Here is a 21,603-nt window from a genome sequence, read left to right as displayed (position 1 = left end):
GCACAGCAACCAGCTATCCCAACATAGGGCCTACTGCACACACTCCAGACTATAACCCAAACATAGGGCCTACTGCACAGCCAACTCCAGACTATACCCCAACATAGGGCCTACTGCACAGCCAACTCCAGACTATAACCCAACATAGGGCCTACTGCACAGCCAACTCCAGACTATACCCCAACATAGGGCCTACTGCACAGCCAACTCCAAACAACATAGTCACAGACTATACCCCAACATAGGGCCTACTGCACAGCCAACTCCAGACTATACCCCAACATAGGGCCTACTGCACGCCAACTCCAGCTATACCCCAACATAGGCTACTGCACACCCAACTCGACTATACCAACATAGCCTTGCACACAACTCCCCAAATAGGGCCTACTGCACAGCCAACTCCAGACTATACCCCAACATAGGGCCTACTGCACAGCCAACTCCAGACTATACCCCAACATAGGGCCTACTGCACAGCCAACTCCAGACTATACCCCAACATAGGGCCCACTGCACAGCCAACTCCAGACTATACCCCAACATAGGGCCTACTGCACAGCCAACTCAGACTATACCCAACATAGGGCCTACTGCACAGCCACTCCAGACTATACCCCAACATAGGGCCTACTGCACAGAACTCCAGACTATACCCCAACATAGGGCCTACTGCACAGCCAACTCCAGACTATAACCCAACATAGGGCCTAATGCACAGCCAACTCCAGACTATACCCCAACATAGGGCCCTACTGCACAGCCAACTCCAGACTATACCCCCAACATAGGGCTACTGCACAGCCAACTCCAGACTATACCCAACATAGGGCCTACTGCACAGCCAACTCCAGACTATACCCCAACATAGGGCCTACTGCACAGCCAACTCCAGACTATACCCCAAAATAGCGCCTACTGCACAGCCAACTCCAGACTATAACCCAACATAGGGCCTACTGCACAGCCAACTCCAGACTATACCCCAACATAGGGCCTACTGCACAGCCAACTCCAGACTATACCCCAACATAGGGCCTACTGCACAGCCAACTCCAGACTATACCCCAACATAGGGCCTACTGCACAGCCAACTCCAGACTATACCCCAACATAGGGCCTACTGCACAGCCAACTCCAGACTATACCCCAACATAGGGCCTACTGCACAGCCAACTCCAGACTATACCCCAACATAGGGCCTACTGCACAGCCAACCCAGACTATACCCCAACATAGGGGCCTACTGCACAGCCAACTCCAGACTATACCCCAACATAGGGCCTACTGCACAGCCAACTCAGACTATACCCCAACATAGGGCCTACTGCACAGCACTCCAGACTATACCCCAAAATAGGGCCTACTGCACAGCCAACTCCAGACTATACCCCAACATAGGGCCTACTGCACAGCCAACTCCAGACTATACCCCCAACATAGGGCCTACTGCACAGCCAACTCCAGACTATACCCCAACATAGGGCCTACTGCAGCCTCATATACCCCTCTACCCTCAGTATACCCAACATGGGCCTACTGCACAGCCAACTCCAGACTATACCCCAACATAGGGCCTACTGCACAGCCAACTCCAGACTATACCCAACATAGGGCCTACTGCACAGCCACATACCCAGACTATACCCCAACATAGGGCCTACTGCACAGCCAACTCCAGACTATACCAACATAGGCCCACAGCCAACTCCAGTATACCCCAACATAGGGCTACTGCACAGATATACCCAATAGGGCCACTGCACAGCCAACTCCAGACTATACCCCAACATAGGGCCTACTGCACAGCCAACTCCAGACTATACCCCAACATAGGGCCTACTGCACAGCCAACTCCAGACTATATCCCAACATAGGGCCTACTGCACAGCCAACTCCAGACTATACCCCAACATAGGGCCTACTGCACAGCCAACTCCAGACTATACCCCAACATAGGGCCTACTGCACAGCCAACCCAGACTTACCCCAAACATAGGCCTACTGCACAGCCAACCCAGTATACAATGGGCCTACTGCACCAGACTATACCCCAACATAGGGCCTACTGCACAGCCAACTCCAGACTATACCCAACATACACCAACATAGGCCTACAACTCCAGATATACCCCCATAGGGCCTACTGCACAGCCAACTCCAGACTATCCCCCACTAGGGCTACTGCACAGCCAACTCCAGACTAACCCAACATAGGGCTACTGCACAGCCAACTCCAGACTATACCCCAACATAGGGCCTACTGCACAGCCAACTCCAGACTATACCCCAACATAGGGCCTACTGCACAGCCAACTCCAGACTATACCCCAACATAGGGCCTACTGCACAGCCAACTCCAGACTATACCCCAACATAGGGCCTACTGCACAGCTACTCAGACTATACCCCAACATAGGGCCTACTGCACAGCCAACTCCAGACTATACCCCAACATAGGGCCTACTGCACAGCCAAAGGGAAAACTCCAGATACCCAACTAGCCCACAGCCAACTCCAGACTATACCCCAACATAGGGCCTACTGCACAGCCAAACTCCAGACTATACCCCAACATAGGGCCTACGCACAGCCAACTCCAGACTATACCCCAACATAGGGCCTGCACAGCACCAGATACCCAACGACTGCACAGCCACCCAGACTATACCCCAACATAGGGCCTACTGCACAGCCAACTCCAGACTATACTCCAACATAGGGCCTACTGCACAGCCAACTCCAGACTATACCCCAACATAGGGCCTACCGCACGCCAACTCCAGACTATACCCAACATAGGGCCTACTGCACAGCCAAACTCCAGACTATACCCCAACATAGGGCCTACTGCACAGCCAACTCCAGACTATACCCCAACATAGGGCCTACTGCACAGCCAACTCCACAATATATTATACCAACATAGCTACTGCACACCAGTATACCCCAACATAGGGCCTACGCACAGCCAACCCAGACTATACCCCAACATAGGGCCTACTGCACAGCCAACTTCAGACTATACCCCAACATAGGGCCTACTGCACAGCCAACTCCAGACTATACCCCAACATAGGCTGCACAGCCAACTCCAGACTATACCCCAACATAGGGCCTACTGCAACCCAGATATACCCCAACATAGGGCCTACAACCAACTGACTATACCCAACATAGGCCTACTGCACAGCCAACTCCAGACTATACCCCAACATAGGGCCTACTGCACAGCCAACTCCAGACTATAACCCCACATAGGGCCTACTGCACAGCCAACTCCAGACTATACCCCAACATAGGGCCTACTGCACAGCCAACTCCAGACTATACCCCCAACATAGGGCCTACTGCACAGCCAACTCCAGACTATACCCCAACATAGGGCCTACTGCACAGCCAACTCCAGACTATACCCAACATAGGGCCTACTGCACAGCCAACTCCAGACTATACCCCAACATAGGGCCTACTGCACAGCCAACCCAGACTATACCCCAACATAGGGCCTACTGCACAGCCAACTCCAGACTATACCCCAAATATGGCCCACTGCACAGCCAACTCCAGACTATACCCAACATGCGCATCCAGACTATACCCCAACATAGGGCCTACTGCACAGCCAACTCCAGACTATACCCCAACATAGGGCCCTACAGCCACACCTCCAGACTATACCAAATAGGGCCTACTGCACAGCCAACTCCAGACTATACCCCAACATAGGGCCTACTGCACAGCCAACCCAGACTATACCCCAACATAGGGCCTACTGCACAACTCCAGACTATACCCCAACATAGGGCCACTGCACAGCCACAATCAGACTATACCCCAACATAGGGCCTACTGCACAGCCAACTCCAGACTATACCCCAACATAGGGCCTACTGCACAGCCACCTCCAGCTACCCAACATAGGGCCTACTGCACAGCCAACTCCAGACTATACCCCAACATAGGGCCTACTGCACAGCCAACTCCAGACTATACCCCAAAATAGGGCCTACTGCACAGCCAACTCCAGACTATACCCCAACATAGGGCCTACTGCACAGCCAACTCCAGACTATACCCCAACATAGGGCCTACTGCACAGCCAACCTCAGACTATACCCCAACATAGGGCCTACTGCACAGCCAACTCCAGACTATACCCCAACATAGGGCCTACTGCACAGCCCAACTCCAGACTACCCCAACATAGGGCCTACTGCACAGCCAACTCCAGACTATACCCCAACATAGGGCCTACTGCACAGCCAACTCCAGACTATACCCCAACATAGGGCCTACTGCACAGCCAACTCCAGACTATACCCCAACATAGGGCCTACTGCACAGCCAACTCCAGACTATAACCCCACATAGGGCCTACTGCACAGCCAACTCCAGACTATACCCCAACATAGGCTCACATATACCCCAACATAGGGCCTACTGCACGCCAACCAGACTATACCCAACATGGGCCTACAGCACAGCAACCCAGACTATCAACATAGGCCCTGCACACAACTCAGATATACCAACTAGGGCTACTGCACCCTCAATTCCCAACATAGCCTACTGCACACAACTCCAGATATACCCCAACTAGGGCCTGCACAGACTAGTATAACCCAACATAGGGCCTATGCACAGCACTCAGCTATACCCAACATAGGGCCTACTGCACAGCAACTCCATCCAACATAGGGCCTACTGCACAGCCAACTCCAGACTATACCAAACATAGGCTACTGACATTTACCATAGGGCCTCTGCACCTCAGACTATACCCCAACATAGGGCCTACTGCACAGCCAACTCCAGACTATAACCCAACATAGGGCCTACTGCACAGCCAACTCCAGACTATACCCCAACATAGGGCCTACTGCACAGCCACCTCCAGACTATACCCCAACATAGGGCCTACTGCACAGCCAACTCCAGACTATACCCCAACATAGGGCCTACAGCACAGCCAACTCCAGACTATACCCCAACATAGGGCCTACTGCACAGCCAACTCCAGACTATACCCCAACATAGGGCCTACTGCACAGCCAACTCCAGACTATACCCCAACATAGGGCCTACTGCACAGCCAACTCCAGACTATACCCCAACATAGGGCCTACTGCACAGCCAACTCCAGACCATACCCCAACATAGGGCCTACTGCACAGCAAACTCCAGACTATATCCCAACATAGGGCCTACTGCACAGTCAACTCCAGACTATACCCCAACATAGGGCCTACTGCACAGCCAACTCCAGACTATACCCCAACATAGGGCCTACTGCACAGTCAACTCCAGACTATATCCCAACAAAGGGCCTACTGCACAGCCACCTCCAGAGTATATCCCAACATAGGGCCTACTGCACAGCCAACTCCAAAAACCAGCCATGAAAAAAAGTAGGCCTCTCTAAATATCTGTGTGAATGCGTGCCTATAAACTAAAATGTTATTTACATAGTGCAACCAATTTAAATTTTATATTACTAGCAATACATGATTAATCCAAAAATTTAATAAAACAAGGAGCTCCACGCACCAGGATCAGTTGTCTAGATGACAATGTATGTTTATTTTAAAACAACCACAACTAGATTAATTCTTCATAAACTGCGTAACGGCCAAAAAAAAAGGCCAGAGTGCCATAAAGTTACAGACCATGCAAAATCTTTCTTTTCTGACAGTATGTGACAAATTCTAAAAAGTTACAGACTATTTGTTTCTTTACAATAGGCATACATAAATGACAATCATACTAGGCTAAATATATGCTACCATCTGGGCCTGCACGGCAGCAGGAAAAAGACGCTGAGATGTAAGACACCGTGTCTCTACCTTACGTTGATTTTGGTACACCAAACGTAGATTTGCGCTCTGGAGTTTGGCTGATAAACTCAGGCATGACACCCTGAATATCAATAAATAATCAAAAATCTGATTGGCCAATACACACTGAAGATAAATTAAATAATTTAAAAATTATCTCTCTCTTCATCCCACACCCCAAATATGACATACAGAATGTCGTGGAACAGAAACAACAACCAGAGATATTTATAAGCTATCATTATATTGTCATTGCAATTTTAAAGCTTCACCACCAGGGGGTGCTGCAGCTGGCATTATTTAGTGTGGTGATTTCAATACATTAACTGATGAAAGTGACATATGTAGTACCAATGTTTTTAAATTGCAAACTGAAGGTAAACTCTTAAAAGAAATATGCAGAGAAGCTAAATGAACAGATGTGTGTCGCGCTATTAATGTACTCCAATGGATCCAATGACCACAAGACAAAGACCCGCATTGATCGAATATATGTTTCTAATCATTTTCAAGTTATTCACTATGATGCAGTAATGAATGACTTCTCTGGTCATCTCATAGTTAAAACCATCTTGTCTTCTGAATCCTTCTGGAAGTTCAATTCTCAGTGCCTAAAAGATTCAGACTTACTAATTAAAACAAAAACAAGAAACTCATAACATTTTACTAAGTCTAATATTGAAATATGGGAATTATTAAAACAAAGATTAAAATATTTCTTCAGATTTAAATGTAGAGAAATAAATAAGATTAAAAATATAATGCTTTAATGGAACAATATGTTAACTTAAAATAGATGAAGAAAAGATCAAACTCTGATGATGAGGTCATGTTAGAATTAAAAGCACAAATAGATAACTTTAATTTTGAAATGTTAAATAAACAGACAAATATAGATAATAGAGGACACTTAATACACACCCTTAAAGAGGGAAAACAGCAAATTCAAAGTAAATGTATTAAATCCATAAAGAAACAGGACGGTAAATGTGATGAAAGTTTTCTTGAAGCAGCAGAGTTTAGTAAATATCAGTGATAAAAATTAAAACATATAAAGACTGTTTGAGAATTAAACCAAAGTCTGGTCTTTGAGCATTTATTATATTTTGCAAAATATGAGAATACAGATTCAAAGGTACATGCAGTACAACTGAATGAGCATTACTAAACTAAAATCTAAACATCACATCATCATATAGTCAAAACCTCTCTCAAGCCACCCCTCTAACTTTATCTTTTAGCCTGGCCATAGTTGAAAAGAGGACATCACCAAAAGTCAAACCATCCTCACCTTCCTCCCTGCTCTCTGTTCCCAACATTAGCCTAAACAATAGTTTATCTCAGGAGGCAGAAGGAGACATGGTTTGTGGCCTTCTCGACTTTGTCTGCTAAAAAGTTAAACAAAATGAGAAGCTAGAGTTTCTTCAACAAAAACCACTAGGCTAAGAGTTCATGGCTGCTGCTGTCCCTCTCTAATCTTTAAGAGTCTAAGAGGAAGGAACAGCATTTTATGGAGGTTTAAAACAATCTTTAAGCAAATGGTTAAAATCATTAATCAATAATGGTTAAAATAAAATTTGCCACCACAGTCCACCCTTTTGATTACAAAACAATCACACAAATAAATTTTACTTTAAAAATTCAAACCTTACTTCTTAAAGATTCAAACATAATTAATCACAAAATTCAGCCTTTACTTCTTAAGATTCAAACTTATGGATATAATTGTCTATTGCTGAAATGCTGTTTTTTAAAGAGGTACAAAAAAAACCCTTTTTAATTGTAGCAAGCGTTCACGTCTAAGTAAAAATAATAAAACAAAAATTTTAATCAGTCTCACACAGTATCAGAAACGGAGTCCAGGACCTCATTATCATACCTGGACAGACGAAACAAGTCAGAGGACTCAGTATTCTGAAGTGCCTGATACTGTATCATATTTACCATGAAGATGGAGGAAATCATTTTCTTGACTAGTGGGATTATGCAGCATACACAGATCAGGAAACCAAACATCAAAGTTATTAGTGGTGCAACAAATCTAGCTAACCAAGCCTTCCACCCCCCTTGAAAAACCCAGGCCCACCAGTCCCATCCTGCATAGTGTTCTGGGACGTCCTGTGCTTTGAGATTAGTTAAAAGTAGGTTCAAGTGGTGAATGGTGTCAGTGATGTTTCCTGAAATGTCTGGAATGAATGTGCAGCAGTGTGTGCCTATTATGTGACAAAGTCCCCCCTGTGCTGCTAGCAATAGGTCCAATCCCATCTGATGCTGCATTAGCATGTTTCTCATAGCTCGCATAACAGGAGGAAATTCTCCAAACCCTGAAATCATCATAGCAGTCAAATTCTCAAGACTTTCCTGAACCTGATCAATATTATGTGCATTATTTACTGTTCCATACCAAGGAAAGAATCCTGCTGCAAATTTAGTTCCTGGGCAGGTAACCTCTCGCTTTTCTCTAGCAGAAACATCAGATGTGGGCACGTACATGGGATAGTGGTGAGTTGTATGCAGAAGGGAAGTCATAACTGTAATGGAAGGTGTCAAATATATCATACTACATCTTCCTGCCCATTGTGAAGTCAAAATCTGATACCAATGGTCACTAGAGACCCTGCGCCAGAATCATCAGGCCAACGCATGGTGTGAGTCAAAGATGGTATCAGTAGTGGAACGCGTCACTCGCTTTCCCCTCCCATGCTCCTCACTAGTGTTCCTAGTGTGTCTGGGTGTGTCTGTGTCATTGGGAGAAGTGGTGTTGGAAAAAATGGTTACTTCAGTCAGCGGTTTATCATATCTTTCTAACATTACGAATGCAAAAATCACAAATGCAGTAATGAAGAATAAACTCAGTACAAATTTGGACCCTAATCTCCTCGGAGGGTACCATTTCAGTTTTCATGTGTGCATATCACAGCACTCTGCTCCTGTATGTTTGTGCCTGAGCACACTGCTCTGAGTCACAGAGGAATGTCAACAGTTCCTCAGTGTAAAGAAAACAAGGACTGTGCTGTGAGTGTCAGAGCATCAGAATGAGTGTTTTTCAGGAATGTGCTGTGTCAAAAAGGTACAATACCAGTATGTTGGTCACACTTTCTCTCCTCCTTCAGTGTGTTTGCAAATCAGTGAGAAAAACTCCAGTTTTTCCCCGATTGATTTCAGAGATAGCACAGAACGCCGTCTGTCAGGCTGGTCTCTGAATCGATTTCCCTCGTAGGTGACTCAGCAGGGAACCTGCTCGTCACTTGTTGCAGGTGTTAGCGAACCTGCCACCTCTCCTGGGTCCGGAACCTGTTTGCAGTGTGTTGCGTGCACCCACGTGGATCGTTCCGCGACCTTGACTGCTGTGTGAGTGACCAGGAGGATCTGGAAGGGTCCTTCCCACCGTCTGGACTGCCAGCTCTTCCTCCTGAAGCTTTTGATCACCACAAAGTCCCCAGGCCGGAGCTTATGCAGTGGTCCCTCAGATGGTCTAGGCAGACCTGCTGAAACCTGTTTTCTTATGTCAGAAAGAGCAGAAGAAAGTTGGGTGCAGTATTTCAACATGTCATGTTCACATAGAGCTGTTGAGGGAATTGCCGCCTTTGGCATTTCTGTCCTTACATAAGGAGGCCTGGCAAACAGAATCTCATACGGACTGAGATTGGAACGAGATTGTGTACGCATTCGCATATACATTAGGACCAAAGGTAGCGCCTTTGTCCAAGGGAGGCCTGTGTCTGCACAGCATTTAGCTAGTTTTGCTTTTAATGTCCCGTTATTGCGTTCCACTGAGCCTGCGGACTGGGGATGATAAGCGCAATGCGTCTTGATGTTTATCCCAATAAACAAGCTTATCTGTGTTATCGCTGAGTTTACAAAATGAGCTCCATTGTCGCTAGACAAAAGGCTAGGTATTCCCCATCTGGGAATGATTTCAGTCATAAGAGCTTTTGCCACCACTGAAGCTGTCTGTCTTTTGGCCGGAAACACCTCCACCCATTTAGAGAACATATCAACCATAACGAGGCAATGTTTTTTCCCCTCTGAAGGTGTTAGCTCAACAAAATCCATCATCAAATGTTCAAATGGTCGTGTTGGTGGTTGGTGTGCTGCCTGTCATGTTACATTCACTCCTCTGCCAATGTTGTGTTGTGCGCATATTATGCAAGCTTTACAAAAATTTTCTGCAAATGTAGTGAACCCCTTTGTAAACCATGTCTGTGTGATAGCTACCATCATTCCCCCTTTTGAAATATGGTCTAACCCATGTGTCAACTTAGCAAAATGTGGGAAAAAGTGTTTTGGGAGACATGGTTTAGAATCTGGCCCTAGCCAGATGCCAGTGTTAAAGGTGCACCCTACTGTTTTCCACTGTTGTCTTTCTTGTGGTGTAGCATGTGTCTGCATAGCAATGACAGACTCTGGGAGTGAGAAGTGATCCTCTGCAGTGTGAGCTAAGGTGTCAAGTGTGAGGGGCAGGCGTGCAGCTGCTTTGGCAGCTATATCAGCACGACTGTTACCCCTAGAGACAGCATCTTGCGCTCCTGTGTGTGCAGTGCATTTACATACAGCCACCCGTGTTGGTAGTAGAATAGCAGTCAAAAGATCATTGATCAAATGATGATGTAAAACGGGCTTACCGTCAGATTTCAGAAATTGTCGGTGTTTCCACAGTGCACCAAAGTCGTGCACCACTCCAAAAGCATACCTTGAGTCCGTGAAGATGGTAACAGATGAGCCATCAGCCAACTTACATGCTTCCGTGAGGGCAATGAGCTCAGCAGCCTGTGCAGACAAATGGTTTGGGAGAGATTTAGCAATCATAGTTTCAGTGTCAGAAACTACAGCAAATCCTACCTGTCCCTGTCCTGTTTGTGGGCAGCGCGAGGCTGACCCATCTACATACAAAATGAGGTCTGGATTCTCCATGGGAGTATCCGAAAGATCTGGGCGAGGTGTGCATGTTTGCGCCAGCTCTGCCAGACAGTCATGTGGTTCTCCGTCCTCTGGTGTAGGCATAAGAGAAGCAGAGTTAAGTACAGTACAACGTTTAACTGTTACGTTAGGCATGTCGGGCAGGTACTGTGTAACGAACGTAGGTATCGTGCTGCAGACAAATGTGAAGCCTTTTGTTCAAGTAGGATCAAAGAGACAGCATGTGGGACTAGCAGTGTGAGTGGAGCATATCCTACTATATCACGTGATGCCGCCAAGGTCCTTTCAGCAGCTGCTACAGCCCTGAGACAAATCGGAAGGCCTGCTGCAACTGGATCGAGGTTTTGCAGAGAAATAGGCCACGGGCCTCAGTCTGTCTCCATGCGGCTGCAGGAGAACAGATGTCATGCATCCTACGCGTCGTCCACTGTCTGAGTGAAATTAAGATTTGGGTTAGGCAAACCTAAGGTTGGAGGACTTTGAAAGGCCTTTTAAGATCTACAAAGGCCTGCTCAGCCTCAACAGTCCAGGTTACCAAATTGTGTGCAGTCAGTCCCTTACCGTGTATCACGTCCCCTAAAGGTTGAACAAGTTCCACGTAATTTGGGATGAAAAACACGGCAGTAGGAACACATTCTAAAAAAAAAATGACATCATTTGTTTTTCGTTACCGGTTTTGGTAGGGAAACAATTGCCTCAATCCGCGAAGGAGACAAGGTTTTCCCTGACCCCGAAATGTCATGTCCCAGGAAGTGGACCTCTTGTTTTACAAACTGCAATTTCTTAAGACTGGCTTTGTGTCCCTCAGTTGCAAGATGACACAATAGCGCAATCGTGTCTTGCTCACACAGCTCTTGTGTTGAACTTCCAATCAAAATGTCGTCTACGTACTGCAGCAGACTTGAACCTAGGTTCGGTGTGAAGCTCTCTAGGCTGTCGCGCAGTGCGTCATTGTAGATGGTCGGAGATTCAGTGTATCCCTGACAAAGGCGTGTGAAAGTGTATGGTTTTCCATCAAACAGGAAAGCGAACCAGAACTGACTGTCTTTGTCCACCGGGACACTGAAAAAAGCATTAGAGAAATCAACAACAGAGAACCATTTAGCATCACTTTTAATTCCCTGTAGGATTGTGTATGGATTTGGCACATTTGGTGCTCGCGCATGAACAGCTGCATTGACAGCTTTCAAGTCCTGAACAAAACGCCATTCCGTCGCAATGCCTTTTGGCCGTATTTTCTTTACTGGAAAAATCGGTGTTCTAACAGGAGAATCTGGACACGGAATTATAACTCCTGTATCCTAGGGTGACCATATTTTGATTTCCAAAAAAGAGGACACTTGGCCCGGGCTCGAGACAAAAATTCAGACAGGCTTAATTAATGGTTAATGAACATGCTTTATTATGCCTCGATGGTGCGAAAATAACTTCTGTAATAAAATAAAATCTGTAACAACCTGTAACAAAATAATATCTCTCTTTTAAAATAAATAAATAATATGAAATAATGTTCTAAATATGACCTCTTCTGTGTTAGAAAATCCAGCTACAACAAAATATGTCTTAATACCTTTTCAATGTAATAAGATAAATAATAAAGACACTAAAACATATATGCCAGCTTTGCACACGGTGCACTCCGCCTCCCACTAGTCCGGTCCCGACCGGGACGGTACGTGGGACATTTTTTTTTTTTTGCAGTTCAACTGTTAAGCTGCACTAAGTCTTGTTTTATGGTTGTTATGGTTGCTCCACGCAGAGCTTTCGCCGTAGCCTGATGTTAATACCTGTGCGCTGGTGTGTGTGTCAAGCCGGCATGTCTGTGTGTGTGGGGAGTGGGTGATAGAGCGAGGAAGAATAAAGGGAGAGTGACGGCGAGCGAGTACGACTCTAGAGTCATAGTGAGAGAAACAAAGTGTCTCCCCTGTGTTTTCTGACCACGGTGGGAAAACTTTAGCAGGAAACGCTGCAGCATTTTGTATGTAATGCTGCTCCACTGTCTGCTCTGGTCCCTGTCTGTCTGCTCTGGTCCCTGTCTGTCTGCTCTGGTCCCTGTCTGTCTGCTCTGGTCCCTGTATGTGCGCGTCGCAGAGCCGCCCACAAAGCAGCCACTCGGGAATTACGTCACACAACAAAGTACCGTAGTACACTGTGCAAAGCGCCAGTCAATTTAAGTACACGCTTAATAGGCCCATGAAAAACAGTGAAAACCGGACATTTTCATGAATTTATAAAACCCCCCCGGACCCTCCGGACAGTACGTAAAAAGTGGACATGTCCAGGCAAAAGAGGACGTTTGGTCACCCTACTGTATCCAATAAGGAGTTAAAAACGGGTCGGATTCCATCAATAGCTTCCTGTTTTAACGGATATTGATGTTTCTGTGGTCTGTAGTCCGAACGTGGTGTTATGACGACAGGTTGACAATTTTTAATCAACCCCACGTCATATTTATGTGTCACCCAAAGGTGTGTTGGCACTTTGGCTAAAAGTGGTGAGACGTCAGTAGGTAAAATGTCGTTTTTACCGTGCAAAAATGTGTCTGTTGTAGGCGCAGTTTCACTCAATATATAGATACTGCGGATACAAGGCACGCGCCATGATAAAAGTTTTCTATAATTTCCTGTTCAGGGAGAATATGAAATACAGTCATCAGCCGTGTCAGTCCAGTCAGTCAGTTTCTCACAGATCATGACAAAGTGTCCCGGGTCTGTCTCCTGGTCTGTTGGAGACAAAGAGAGAAGAATATGAGCTACAGAGTTAGAAATTCTGAAAAACTGTTTCTGTTTATCAGTCAAGGCTACCGTCACTGCGCATGTGTGCGTGTGCCAGTAGACGTAAGACAACTCTAGCTCGTCCTTGGACTGGAATGGAATTTGTCCACGTATTCTTCGTCTGGAGTTGGGGAGACAAGAGAGATACAATGCATTTGCTGTGGCGTTCTTAGCTCTGCTAAAGGTGACACTTCTGTCAGGAGGTCGATAGCCTGACAAAGGTTAATGTCCCATAGAAATGTGAAGGAGTGTGTGCTTTTTGATTTTAACAAAAACTTAGGAAAAAGATGATTTTTGTCAAAACGCACAACCCTGAGGCCAGTGGGGGTAGGAATTACCCCTATACCAAAAACACACATTAGATCTCTTCCTAATAAATTTACCGGGCACACAGGTGAGAGCAAAAATGAGCATTTTGCTCTTCTCTCTGGGTCTGGATCTGTAGGATCTGTGTGCACACAAGTCATTGGAATGGTAAATTTCTCTGGCATTATCATACCACTTGCACTTCTAGAAAGAATTACCCTACCAGAAAGTTTTTGTTTAGGAAACAATGATTTTTTCAAAACCGAATTTGTAGCCCCTGAATCAACCAAGAATTCTATTTTCAATTCAATTCAATTTTATTTATAGTATCAAATCATAACATAAGTTATCTCGAGACACTTTACAGATAGAGTAGGTCTAGACCACACTCTATAATTTACAAAGCCCCAACAATTCCAACAATTCCAGTAATTCCCTCAAGAGCAAGCAGTGCGACAGTGGCGAGGAAAAACTCCCTCTTGGGAAGAAACCTCGGACAGACCCAGGCTCTTGGTAGGCGGTGTCTGACGAGCGTTGGGGGGTGTGATGAACAGTGGCGATAGTAGTCACATTAATAATGGAACAGTGACTGGATGTAGCGGGAAGCTGCAGGGTTCAGCAGGACGCAGCATGACATTGCAGGGCATCGCTGAGCTCAGCAGGGAGTGCAGCAGGACCACGGCGACAGCTGCAACCAGGGTCTTGGTGCCAACGTTCTCCAAGGAAATACGCTGGGGGAAAAAAAAACATAAGGACTCCGGGGAGTAAACTCCCCAGAAGCTAGGATTAGTAACAAGCATTTCTGGGACGGGCTGCACACAAATAGTAATAGTAATAGTAACAGTAATAGAAACAGTAACAGTAATAGAAACAGTAATAGAAAGGGAGAGGAGAGAGCAGCTCAGTGTGTCAAAGGAAGGAAGTCCCCCGGCAGTCTAGGACTATAACAGCGTAACTATAACAGGTAACTAAGAGAGACAGGTCATAAGGAGAGGTAGCTTTTTCGGGCTTAGAACTCTCCCCCTGCCGGATCTGGCTTGGCTGGCCTGCCTCCCTCTACTTTGTTATGTATTATTAATCTAACAATTATGAAGAGAAGCAGTTGGGCCAGTTAGGTGAACACTGCAACTCCTCACCCCCTAACTATAAGCTTTATCAAATAGGAGAGTTTTAAGTTCATTCTTGAATGAGGTGACAGTTTCTGCCCCGAACCCAGATCGGGAGCTGGTTCCATAGGAGAGGAGCCTGATAACTGAAGGCTCTTGCCCCCATTCTACTATTTAGAGACTCTAGGTACCACCAGTAACTCTGCACTCTGGGAGCGCAGTGCTCTAGTAGGACAATAGGGTATTAGGAGCTCTTCTAGATATGATGGTGCTAGAACATTTAGAGCTTTGTAGGTCAAGAGAAGGACTTTAAACTCAATCCTGGATTCAACAGGAAGCCAATGCAGAGAAGCTAATACAGGAGAAATATGATCTCTTTTCTTAGTTCTTGTGAGAACACGCTGCAGCATTCCTGGATCAGCTGGAGAGTCTTAAGAGACTTATTTGAGCAACCTGACAGTAGGGAATTACAATAGTCCAGCCTGGAAGTAACAAATGCATGGACTAGTTTTTCAGCGTCGTTTTGAGACAGGATATTCCTAATTTTGGCAATGTTACGAAGATGAAAAAAGGCTGTTCTTGAGGTTTGTTTTAGATTGGCATTAAAGGATATATCCTGATCAAAGATAACTCCTAAATTTCTAACAGTGGTGCTGGAGGCCAGGGCAACACCATCCAGAGTAGCTATATCTCTAGATAATGAAGTTCGGAGGTGTTTAGGGCCCAGCACAATAACTTCAGTTTTGTTAGGGTTTAACATCAGAAAATTATAGGTCATCCAGGATTTTATATCCTTAATGCACTCTTGAAATTTTGCTAGCTGACTGGTTTCGTCTGGTTTGATTGACAAGTATAATTGGGTGTCATCAGCATAACAGTGAAAGTTAATTGAGTGTTTTCTAATAATATTGCCTAGAGGAAGCATATATAAGGAGAATAGAATTGGTCCAAGCACTGAGCCTTGAGGAACCCCATGGCTAACTTTAGCGCATTTGGAGGATTTATCATTAACATTCACAAATTGAGATCGATCAGAGAAATAGGACCTAAACCAACTCAGAGCAATTCCTTTAATGCCAACCAAGTGTTCCAATCTCTGTAACAGGATTGAATGGTCAATTGTGTCAAATGCAGCACTAAGATCTAGTAAAACAAGAATGGAGACAAGACCTTTGTCTGCAGCAGTTAAAAGGTCGTTAGTAATTTTCACCAGTGCCGTCTCTGTGCTATGATTCTTTCTAAATCCTGATTGAAAGTCATCAAATAAACTGTTGCTATGTAGAAAATCACATAACTGATTAGCAACCACCTTCTCAAGGATCTTGGATAGAAAAGGAAGGTTAGATATAGGTCTATAGTTTGCTAAGACCTCAGGATCCAGGGTTTGGGTTTTTTCAGAAGAGGTTTTATCACAGCTACTTTAAATGACTGTGGTACATAACCTGTTAATAGAGACATATTGATCATATCTAGTAATGAGGTGTTAACCACAGGTAATGCTTCTTTGAGTAGTCTCGTGGGATGGGGTCCAAGAGACAGGTAGATGGCTTAGCTGAGGATATCTTTAACAATAATTGTTGAAGATCTATAGGATAAAAGCAGTCTAAGTATATGTCGAGACTAGTCTTTATTTCTAACGACTCTGCGTTTAAAGGTGAACCGTTAGAAGTTGAGTGTAAAAGGTGATGAATTTTATCTCTAATTGTTGTAATTTTATCATTGAAGAAGCTCATGAAGTCATCACTACTCAGAGCTAGAGGAATAGATGGCTCAGTAGAGCTGTGGCTATCTGTCAGCCTGGCGACAGTGCTGAAAAGAAACCTTGGGTTGTTCTTGTTTTCTTCTATTAGTGATGAGTAATAGTCTGATCTGGCCTTTCTTAGGGCCTTCCTATAGGTTTTGAGACTTTCTTGCCAATCCAAACGAGATTCTTCCACCTTGGTGGAACGCCCACTTACATTCGAGGTTTGCGAGTTTGTTTTTAATTTGAGTTTGGGAGTTATACCAAGGTGCTAGTTTCCTTTGCGCCATCATCTTCTTTTCAGGGAGCGGCGGAGTCTAAGGTTCGATCCGGAGGCGTCGTAACACCGTCTACAAATGCATCAATTTGAGAGGGACTGAGGTTAACATACAGGTCCTCTGTTATGTTAAGGCATGACATAGAGTCGAATGCTGTTGGAATATCTTCTTTAAATTTAGCTATAGCACTGTCAGATAAGCATCTGGTGTAGGAGCTTTTATCTAATTTAATATAATCAGGTAGTAAGAATTCGAAAGTGATTAAAGAATGATCTGATAATACCGAATTCTGCGAAAATATTATTAAATCCTCAATTTCAATACCATATGCCAGCACAAGGTCGAGGGTGTGGTTAAAAGAGTGCGTCGCCTTGTGCACACTCTGACTGAAACCGATTGAATCCAGTAATGAGTTGAAAGCAGTACTAAGGCTGTCATTGTCAACGTCCACATGGATATTAAAATCACCTACAAGAAGTACTTGGTCTGATTTAAGGACTAAACATGATAAATAAAAATAAAAAAGATAAATAATAAAAATTCAGAATACGGACCTGGAGCCCTGTAAATAACAACGAATATAATTGGCTGTAATGTTTTCCATTTTGGATGTTGAAGATTAAGAACAAGACTTTCAAATGAGTTATAATGTAATTTAGGTTTAGGAGTAATTAGCAGGCTTGCATCAAAGATGGCTGCAACTCCCCCTCCTCGGCCTGAGCCTCTAGGAATTTGAGTATTAATATGGCTGGGAGGAGTGGCTTCATTTAGACTAACATAGTCTTCATGGCCCAGCCAGGTTTCAGTAAGACAAAATAAATCAATTTTATTGTCTGATATCAACTCGTTTACCAGTACTGCTTTAGAAGACAGAGATCTAATATTTAATAGTCCACATCTAATTTTCCTATTTTGTTTTATTGCAGTAGTTTTAATTCCAATTAGGTTGTTAAGTATAAGCGCATCTTTCGTTTACCTTTGATTTAACCGATCTGAGCCGGGGAGACACCGTGCGTTTATTAGACTATGAGTGGGCGAATTGCTCCAACGGAAGCACAGAGGGGCGCGCAGCAGTACACCTCTGATTACTAATATCAAACTTGGGTTGTCATGGTTTATGTCTGATAAACTCGTTCAGATTTTTTGATATGAGAGCGGCACCGTCCCAGGTGGGATGAATGCCGTCTCTCTCAATCAGACCAGGCTTTCCCCAGAACGCCTCCAGTTATTCACATAGCCCACATCATTAGCTGGGCACCACCCCGACAACCAGCGGTGGAAGGATGACACGGGCTGTACATTTCATCATTGGTCAGGTTTGGCAGGGGTCCAGAGAAAACTACTGAGTCCGACATTGCCTTTGGCGTATGCACAAAGTGACTCAACATTCATTTTAGTGATCTCCGATTACGACGCCATTACCACCTACGTAAGTATGATCTTACTGTATTTACGGTTCTTTTTGCCAGCAGCTTTAGATGGGTTTCTATATCGCCCGTCCAGCCCCGGGGGTACATATGACCGTAGGTAGGCCTACTGTAGCCGGGCCGCTGGCTTCACATATCGCAGTATAGAGCTCCCAATAACCAGAACTGGCTTCTCAGCGGGTGTATCGCTGAGTAGGGAGAACCTGTTAGAGAGGCGAAGACGCTCCGGTTTAGAGCGACCTTCATCATGTGCACTCCCTGGTCTAGATCTAACGCTACGCCCTCGGACAGTCACCCACTCGCCGCGCTGCTCGGGGTTGCCGGGGGACAGCTAGTAGAAGCTACAGAAGCTACAGTATGTTGGCCCGCATTAACTACATGGTGCTGGCTAGCTACGGAAGTATACGATTCTGATTCCATGGTGCGGAGCCGTGACTCAAATTTCACTAAGCCTTGCCTCCAAAACAGCGAATATACTACATTTATTACATGTATCGTTATCACTAAAGGAGGCAGAGGAATAGCTAAACATTTGAACCCACAGAGCAAGAGAGAGCAGGAGAGGGAGAGGAATTAGCCATTGCTAATGGCTAAGCTAAAGTAGCTAACAGTGTTTTAACAATTGTAAATTCGCCAGCGGGTCGCTGTGTGAAGCTAAGTATAAGTGCTTGAGTAAAACAATTGTAATTCAAATGCAATCCAGGCAAATAGCTGCTAATTTAAACAGTGAAGCAGAGTTCAGTAAGTTTTGCCGGAGCAGCAAACTAGCGTTTGTAACACGGGAACACCGGAAGTGACACAATACGCTCACCTTACACGTCGGCACGTCGTTGACACGATTTGTCCTCCAAATCCCTCCAGTGTGTTCGGAGTCTCCTCCCGGTTGGACGAGTCCGGAAAAAAACCCTCCCCTGTATTGTCAACACTGTTGTAGGCAGTTTTTTATACACATCCGATGAATACATAGCATAAGTAGGCATTTTCTCTGCTAATTCCTTCTGTTCTATATGCTGTATTGCATCTAATATGTTTTGCTTATTGTTTGGGGGAGGTGTAGGTGTTTGTGGTATGCAGGAAAGCATGTCTTCATTGCAAGCATGTGTATCTGTGTGTGTGTGCATGTTACCCTCCTTAACAGGCGCACTCGTGTCATCCAGTCTGTCCATTCCACCCATCTTTCCATCCCCCACCGCCTGTCAATCTGCAAACTGCTGGGGGTCGCTGCGCTGTCCCTTGGACGAGTCCTTCTTGGGGTGGGGACATTCGTAGGCCCAATGCCCTTTCTCGCCACAGTTGTAACAAGTGTCTTTGTCCACCATCGGAATGTTGCCACGGCCCCTGCCTCTGCTTCCTCTGCCTTTTCCTCTGCCTCTTCCACTTGGCCTGCCTCTGCCTTTTCCTCTGCCCGCATTCCTTCTTTCTTGAGACATTGCTGCCACAGTTTTTATGAGGGTTAACTGTGCAGCATCCCTGTTCTGTTGTCTTTTCTTCTCCGTCTTGTCTCTTGTGCTGGTCAGGATTTTCTCAGCATGCCTAGAATGTCTAACAATCTCCATCAGGGCTGAATCGGGCAGTCCAATGCAGGTTTTGTCCACTTCAGCTCTAATGTCAGGGAGCAGCCCACTCAAAAACACGTTTTTGAAATGAGCTTCCCAAAGTTCAACCACTGCTCCGGCGGCAGTGGTGCGAGCGATGCCGCTGAGTCTATCAAAAGTCTAAGACAATCGGTGCTGGAAGTCCTCCACTGTCTCGCCTTTATACTGCTTGGTGTTTGTCACACGTGTCATGTCAATTCTGTCTGGAAACACGGTCTCTAGTCCGGTGGAGAGCTCATCCAGCAGGTCATTGTAGCCATCATTTGCTGTATTTGCGAGATTTGGATGGTGGAGGACTGGATCATCGGTCGGGTCTTCGGGGAGAAGGTGTTGGATCTTTGCATACTCCATAGGCCCCAGGTCAGAAGACGTCGTATTTCTGGAACAGTGGGCAGAAAAGTCTCAATGAATGCCTGAAGGGCCATGGTAAATTGTGCACCAGAGTTTTTGCACGGGGGAAGGTGGCTTGTTGCTTGTCTAATGTCTAATTCAGTCCAGGCCCTATACACCAGGCCTATTCCCCCTGCTTGTGTAGGGACTTGAATCATGGGAAATGCATCAGCTTCATCTCCGTCCTCATCAGTTTCCTCTGTGAGGCCTTGGAATACTGGCAATCCAGCGGTCGCAGCTGCTTTGCGAGGTGGCGAGGAGTGAGATGAGCTGTTCCCTGCGTCCGACGCCTCTCGTCTGTCGGGTCGTCGGTACCGTGGCTGCTCTCTTCCTCTTGCGGGGCGGGGTAGGATACGGGAATGGAATGTCCAAGACCGGATCCACGGTTTTCAAACTCGGATAGAGAGGAGAAAATGTGTCAGTGACATTGTTCATATCTTTTTCTTTTTTCTCTTTTTCTCTTTTTCTTTTTTCTCTTTTTTGTTAGTATCAGTCATGCTCAGAAGTGTCATCTGTTTCTGTAACTGTTTTCTCTCTCTGTTATCAGCTTCTTTCATCCACACATTAAAACATGCCTTATTATCCTCAATTCGCTCTAAGACCTCTGTTTTAATTGTTTTCTTCCCCTTCAATTTTTTCTCTTCCTGCTCTAAATCTAATTTAAGCATCCTGAGCTTCGCTACACTCAGGGAACCATTTGGCGGAAAGCCAAAGCTTTTAGACCAATAAGATAGACACCGCAAACAATCCGGTCCATATTTATGAGTCATTTCATCCACTATGGGTCCAGTTGCATCACTGGAACGGGAAATTTCGTTTCCCATAATTGATTCTTGGATTTTATAGTATACTATGTCTTGCTCGATGTGATCGTCACCACACCGCGAGGTTATTTGTTCGGGAAACTTACGTGAAAACCCGTGTACAGCCCTGCGGACGAAATCAACTTAATAGTCAAGTAACTTGACCTATTTAGTATGTTTTGCCTTGTTGCAGTCTGTCTCTAAATAATCAAGAGTCTCTTTTTAGAGTGGCGGGTCTTGGCGTGGCCATAGCAGGATTAGCAAGCGGGAGAGATAAATCAAATGAACGAGGGCAGACATACGCAACGTGATTGGCCAATAATGTAACACATTCTGGTGTGTTAAAGAGGGTGCCACTTGCAACACATTATTTGCAGAAACCAACGCAAAATGTGTTATTTTATGATTTACACATGTATTGTGTCA

At 45.3% G+C, this 21,603-nt stretch overlaps 1 protein-coding gene across 1 annotated transcript; it reads right to left on the bottom strand.

Moving 5' to 3' along the window:
- Positions 1–7,137: 7,137 nt before the first annotated feature.
- Positions 7,138–10,884, bottom strand: LOC120575385. The gene has a single exon (XM_039826154.1). The coding sequence runs from the start codon at positions 10,839–10,841 to the stop codon at positions 9,939–9,941; it is 903 nt and encodes a 300-aa protein (XP_039682088.1). The 5' UTR covers positions 10,842–10,884; the 3' UTR covers positions 7,138–9,938.
- Between the last annotated feature and the right edge of the window lie 10,719 nt (positions 10,885–21,603).

The sequence above is a fragment of the Perca fluviatilis genome, chromosome 15 (genome assembly GCF_010015445.1).
Source record: "Perca fluviatilis chromosome 15, GENO_Pfluv_1.0, whole genome shotgun sequence".
Taxonomy (NCBI): domain Eukaryota; kingdom Metazoa; phylum Chordata; class Actinopteri; order Perciformes; family Percidae; genus Perca; species Perca fluviatilis.
Note: the sequence above shows the minus strand (reverse complement) of the source record. Positions and strands in the feature narration are given on the sequence as shown.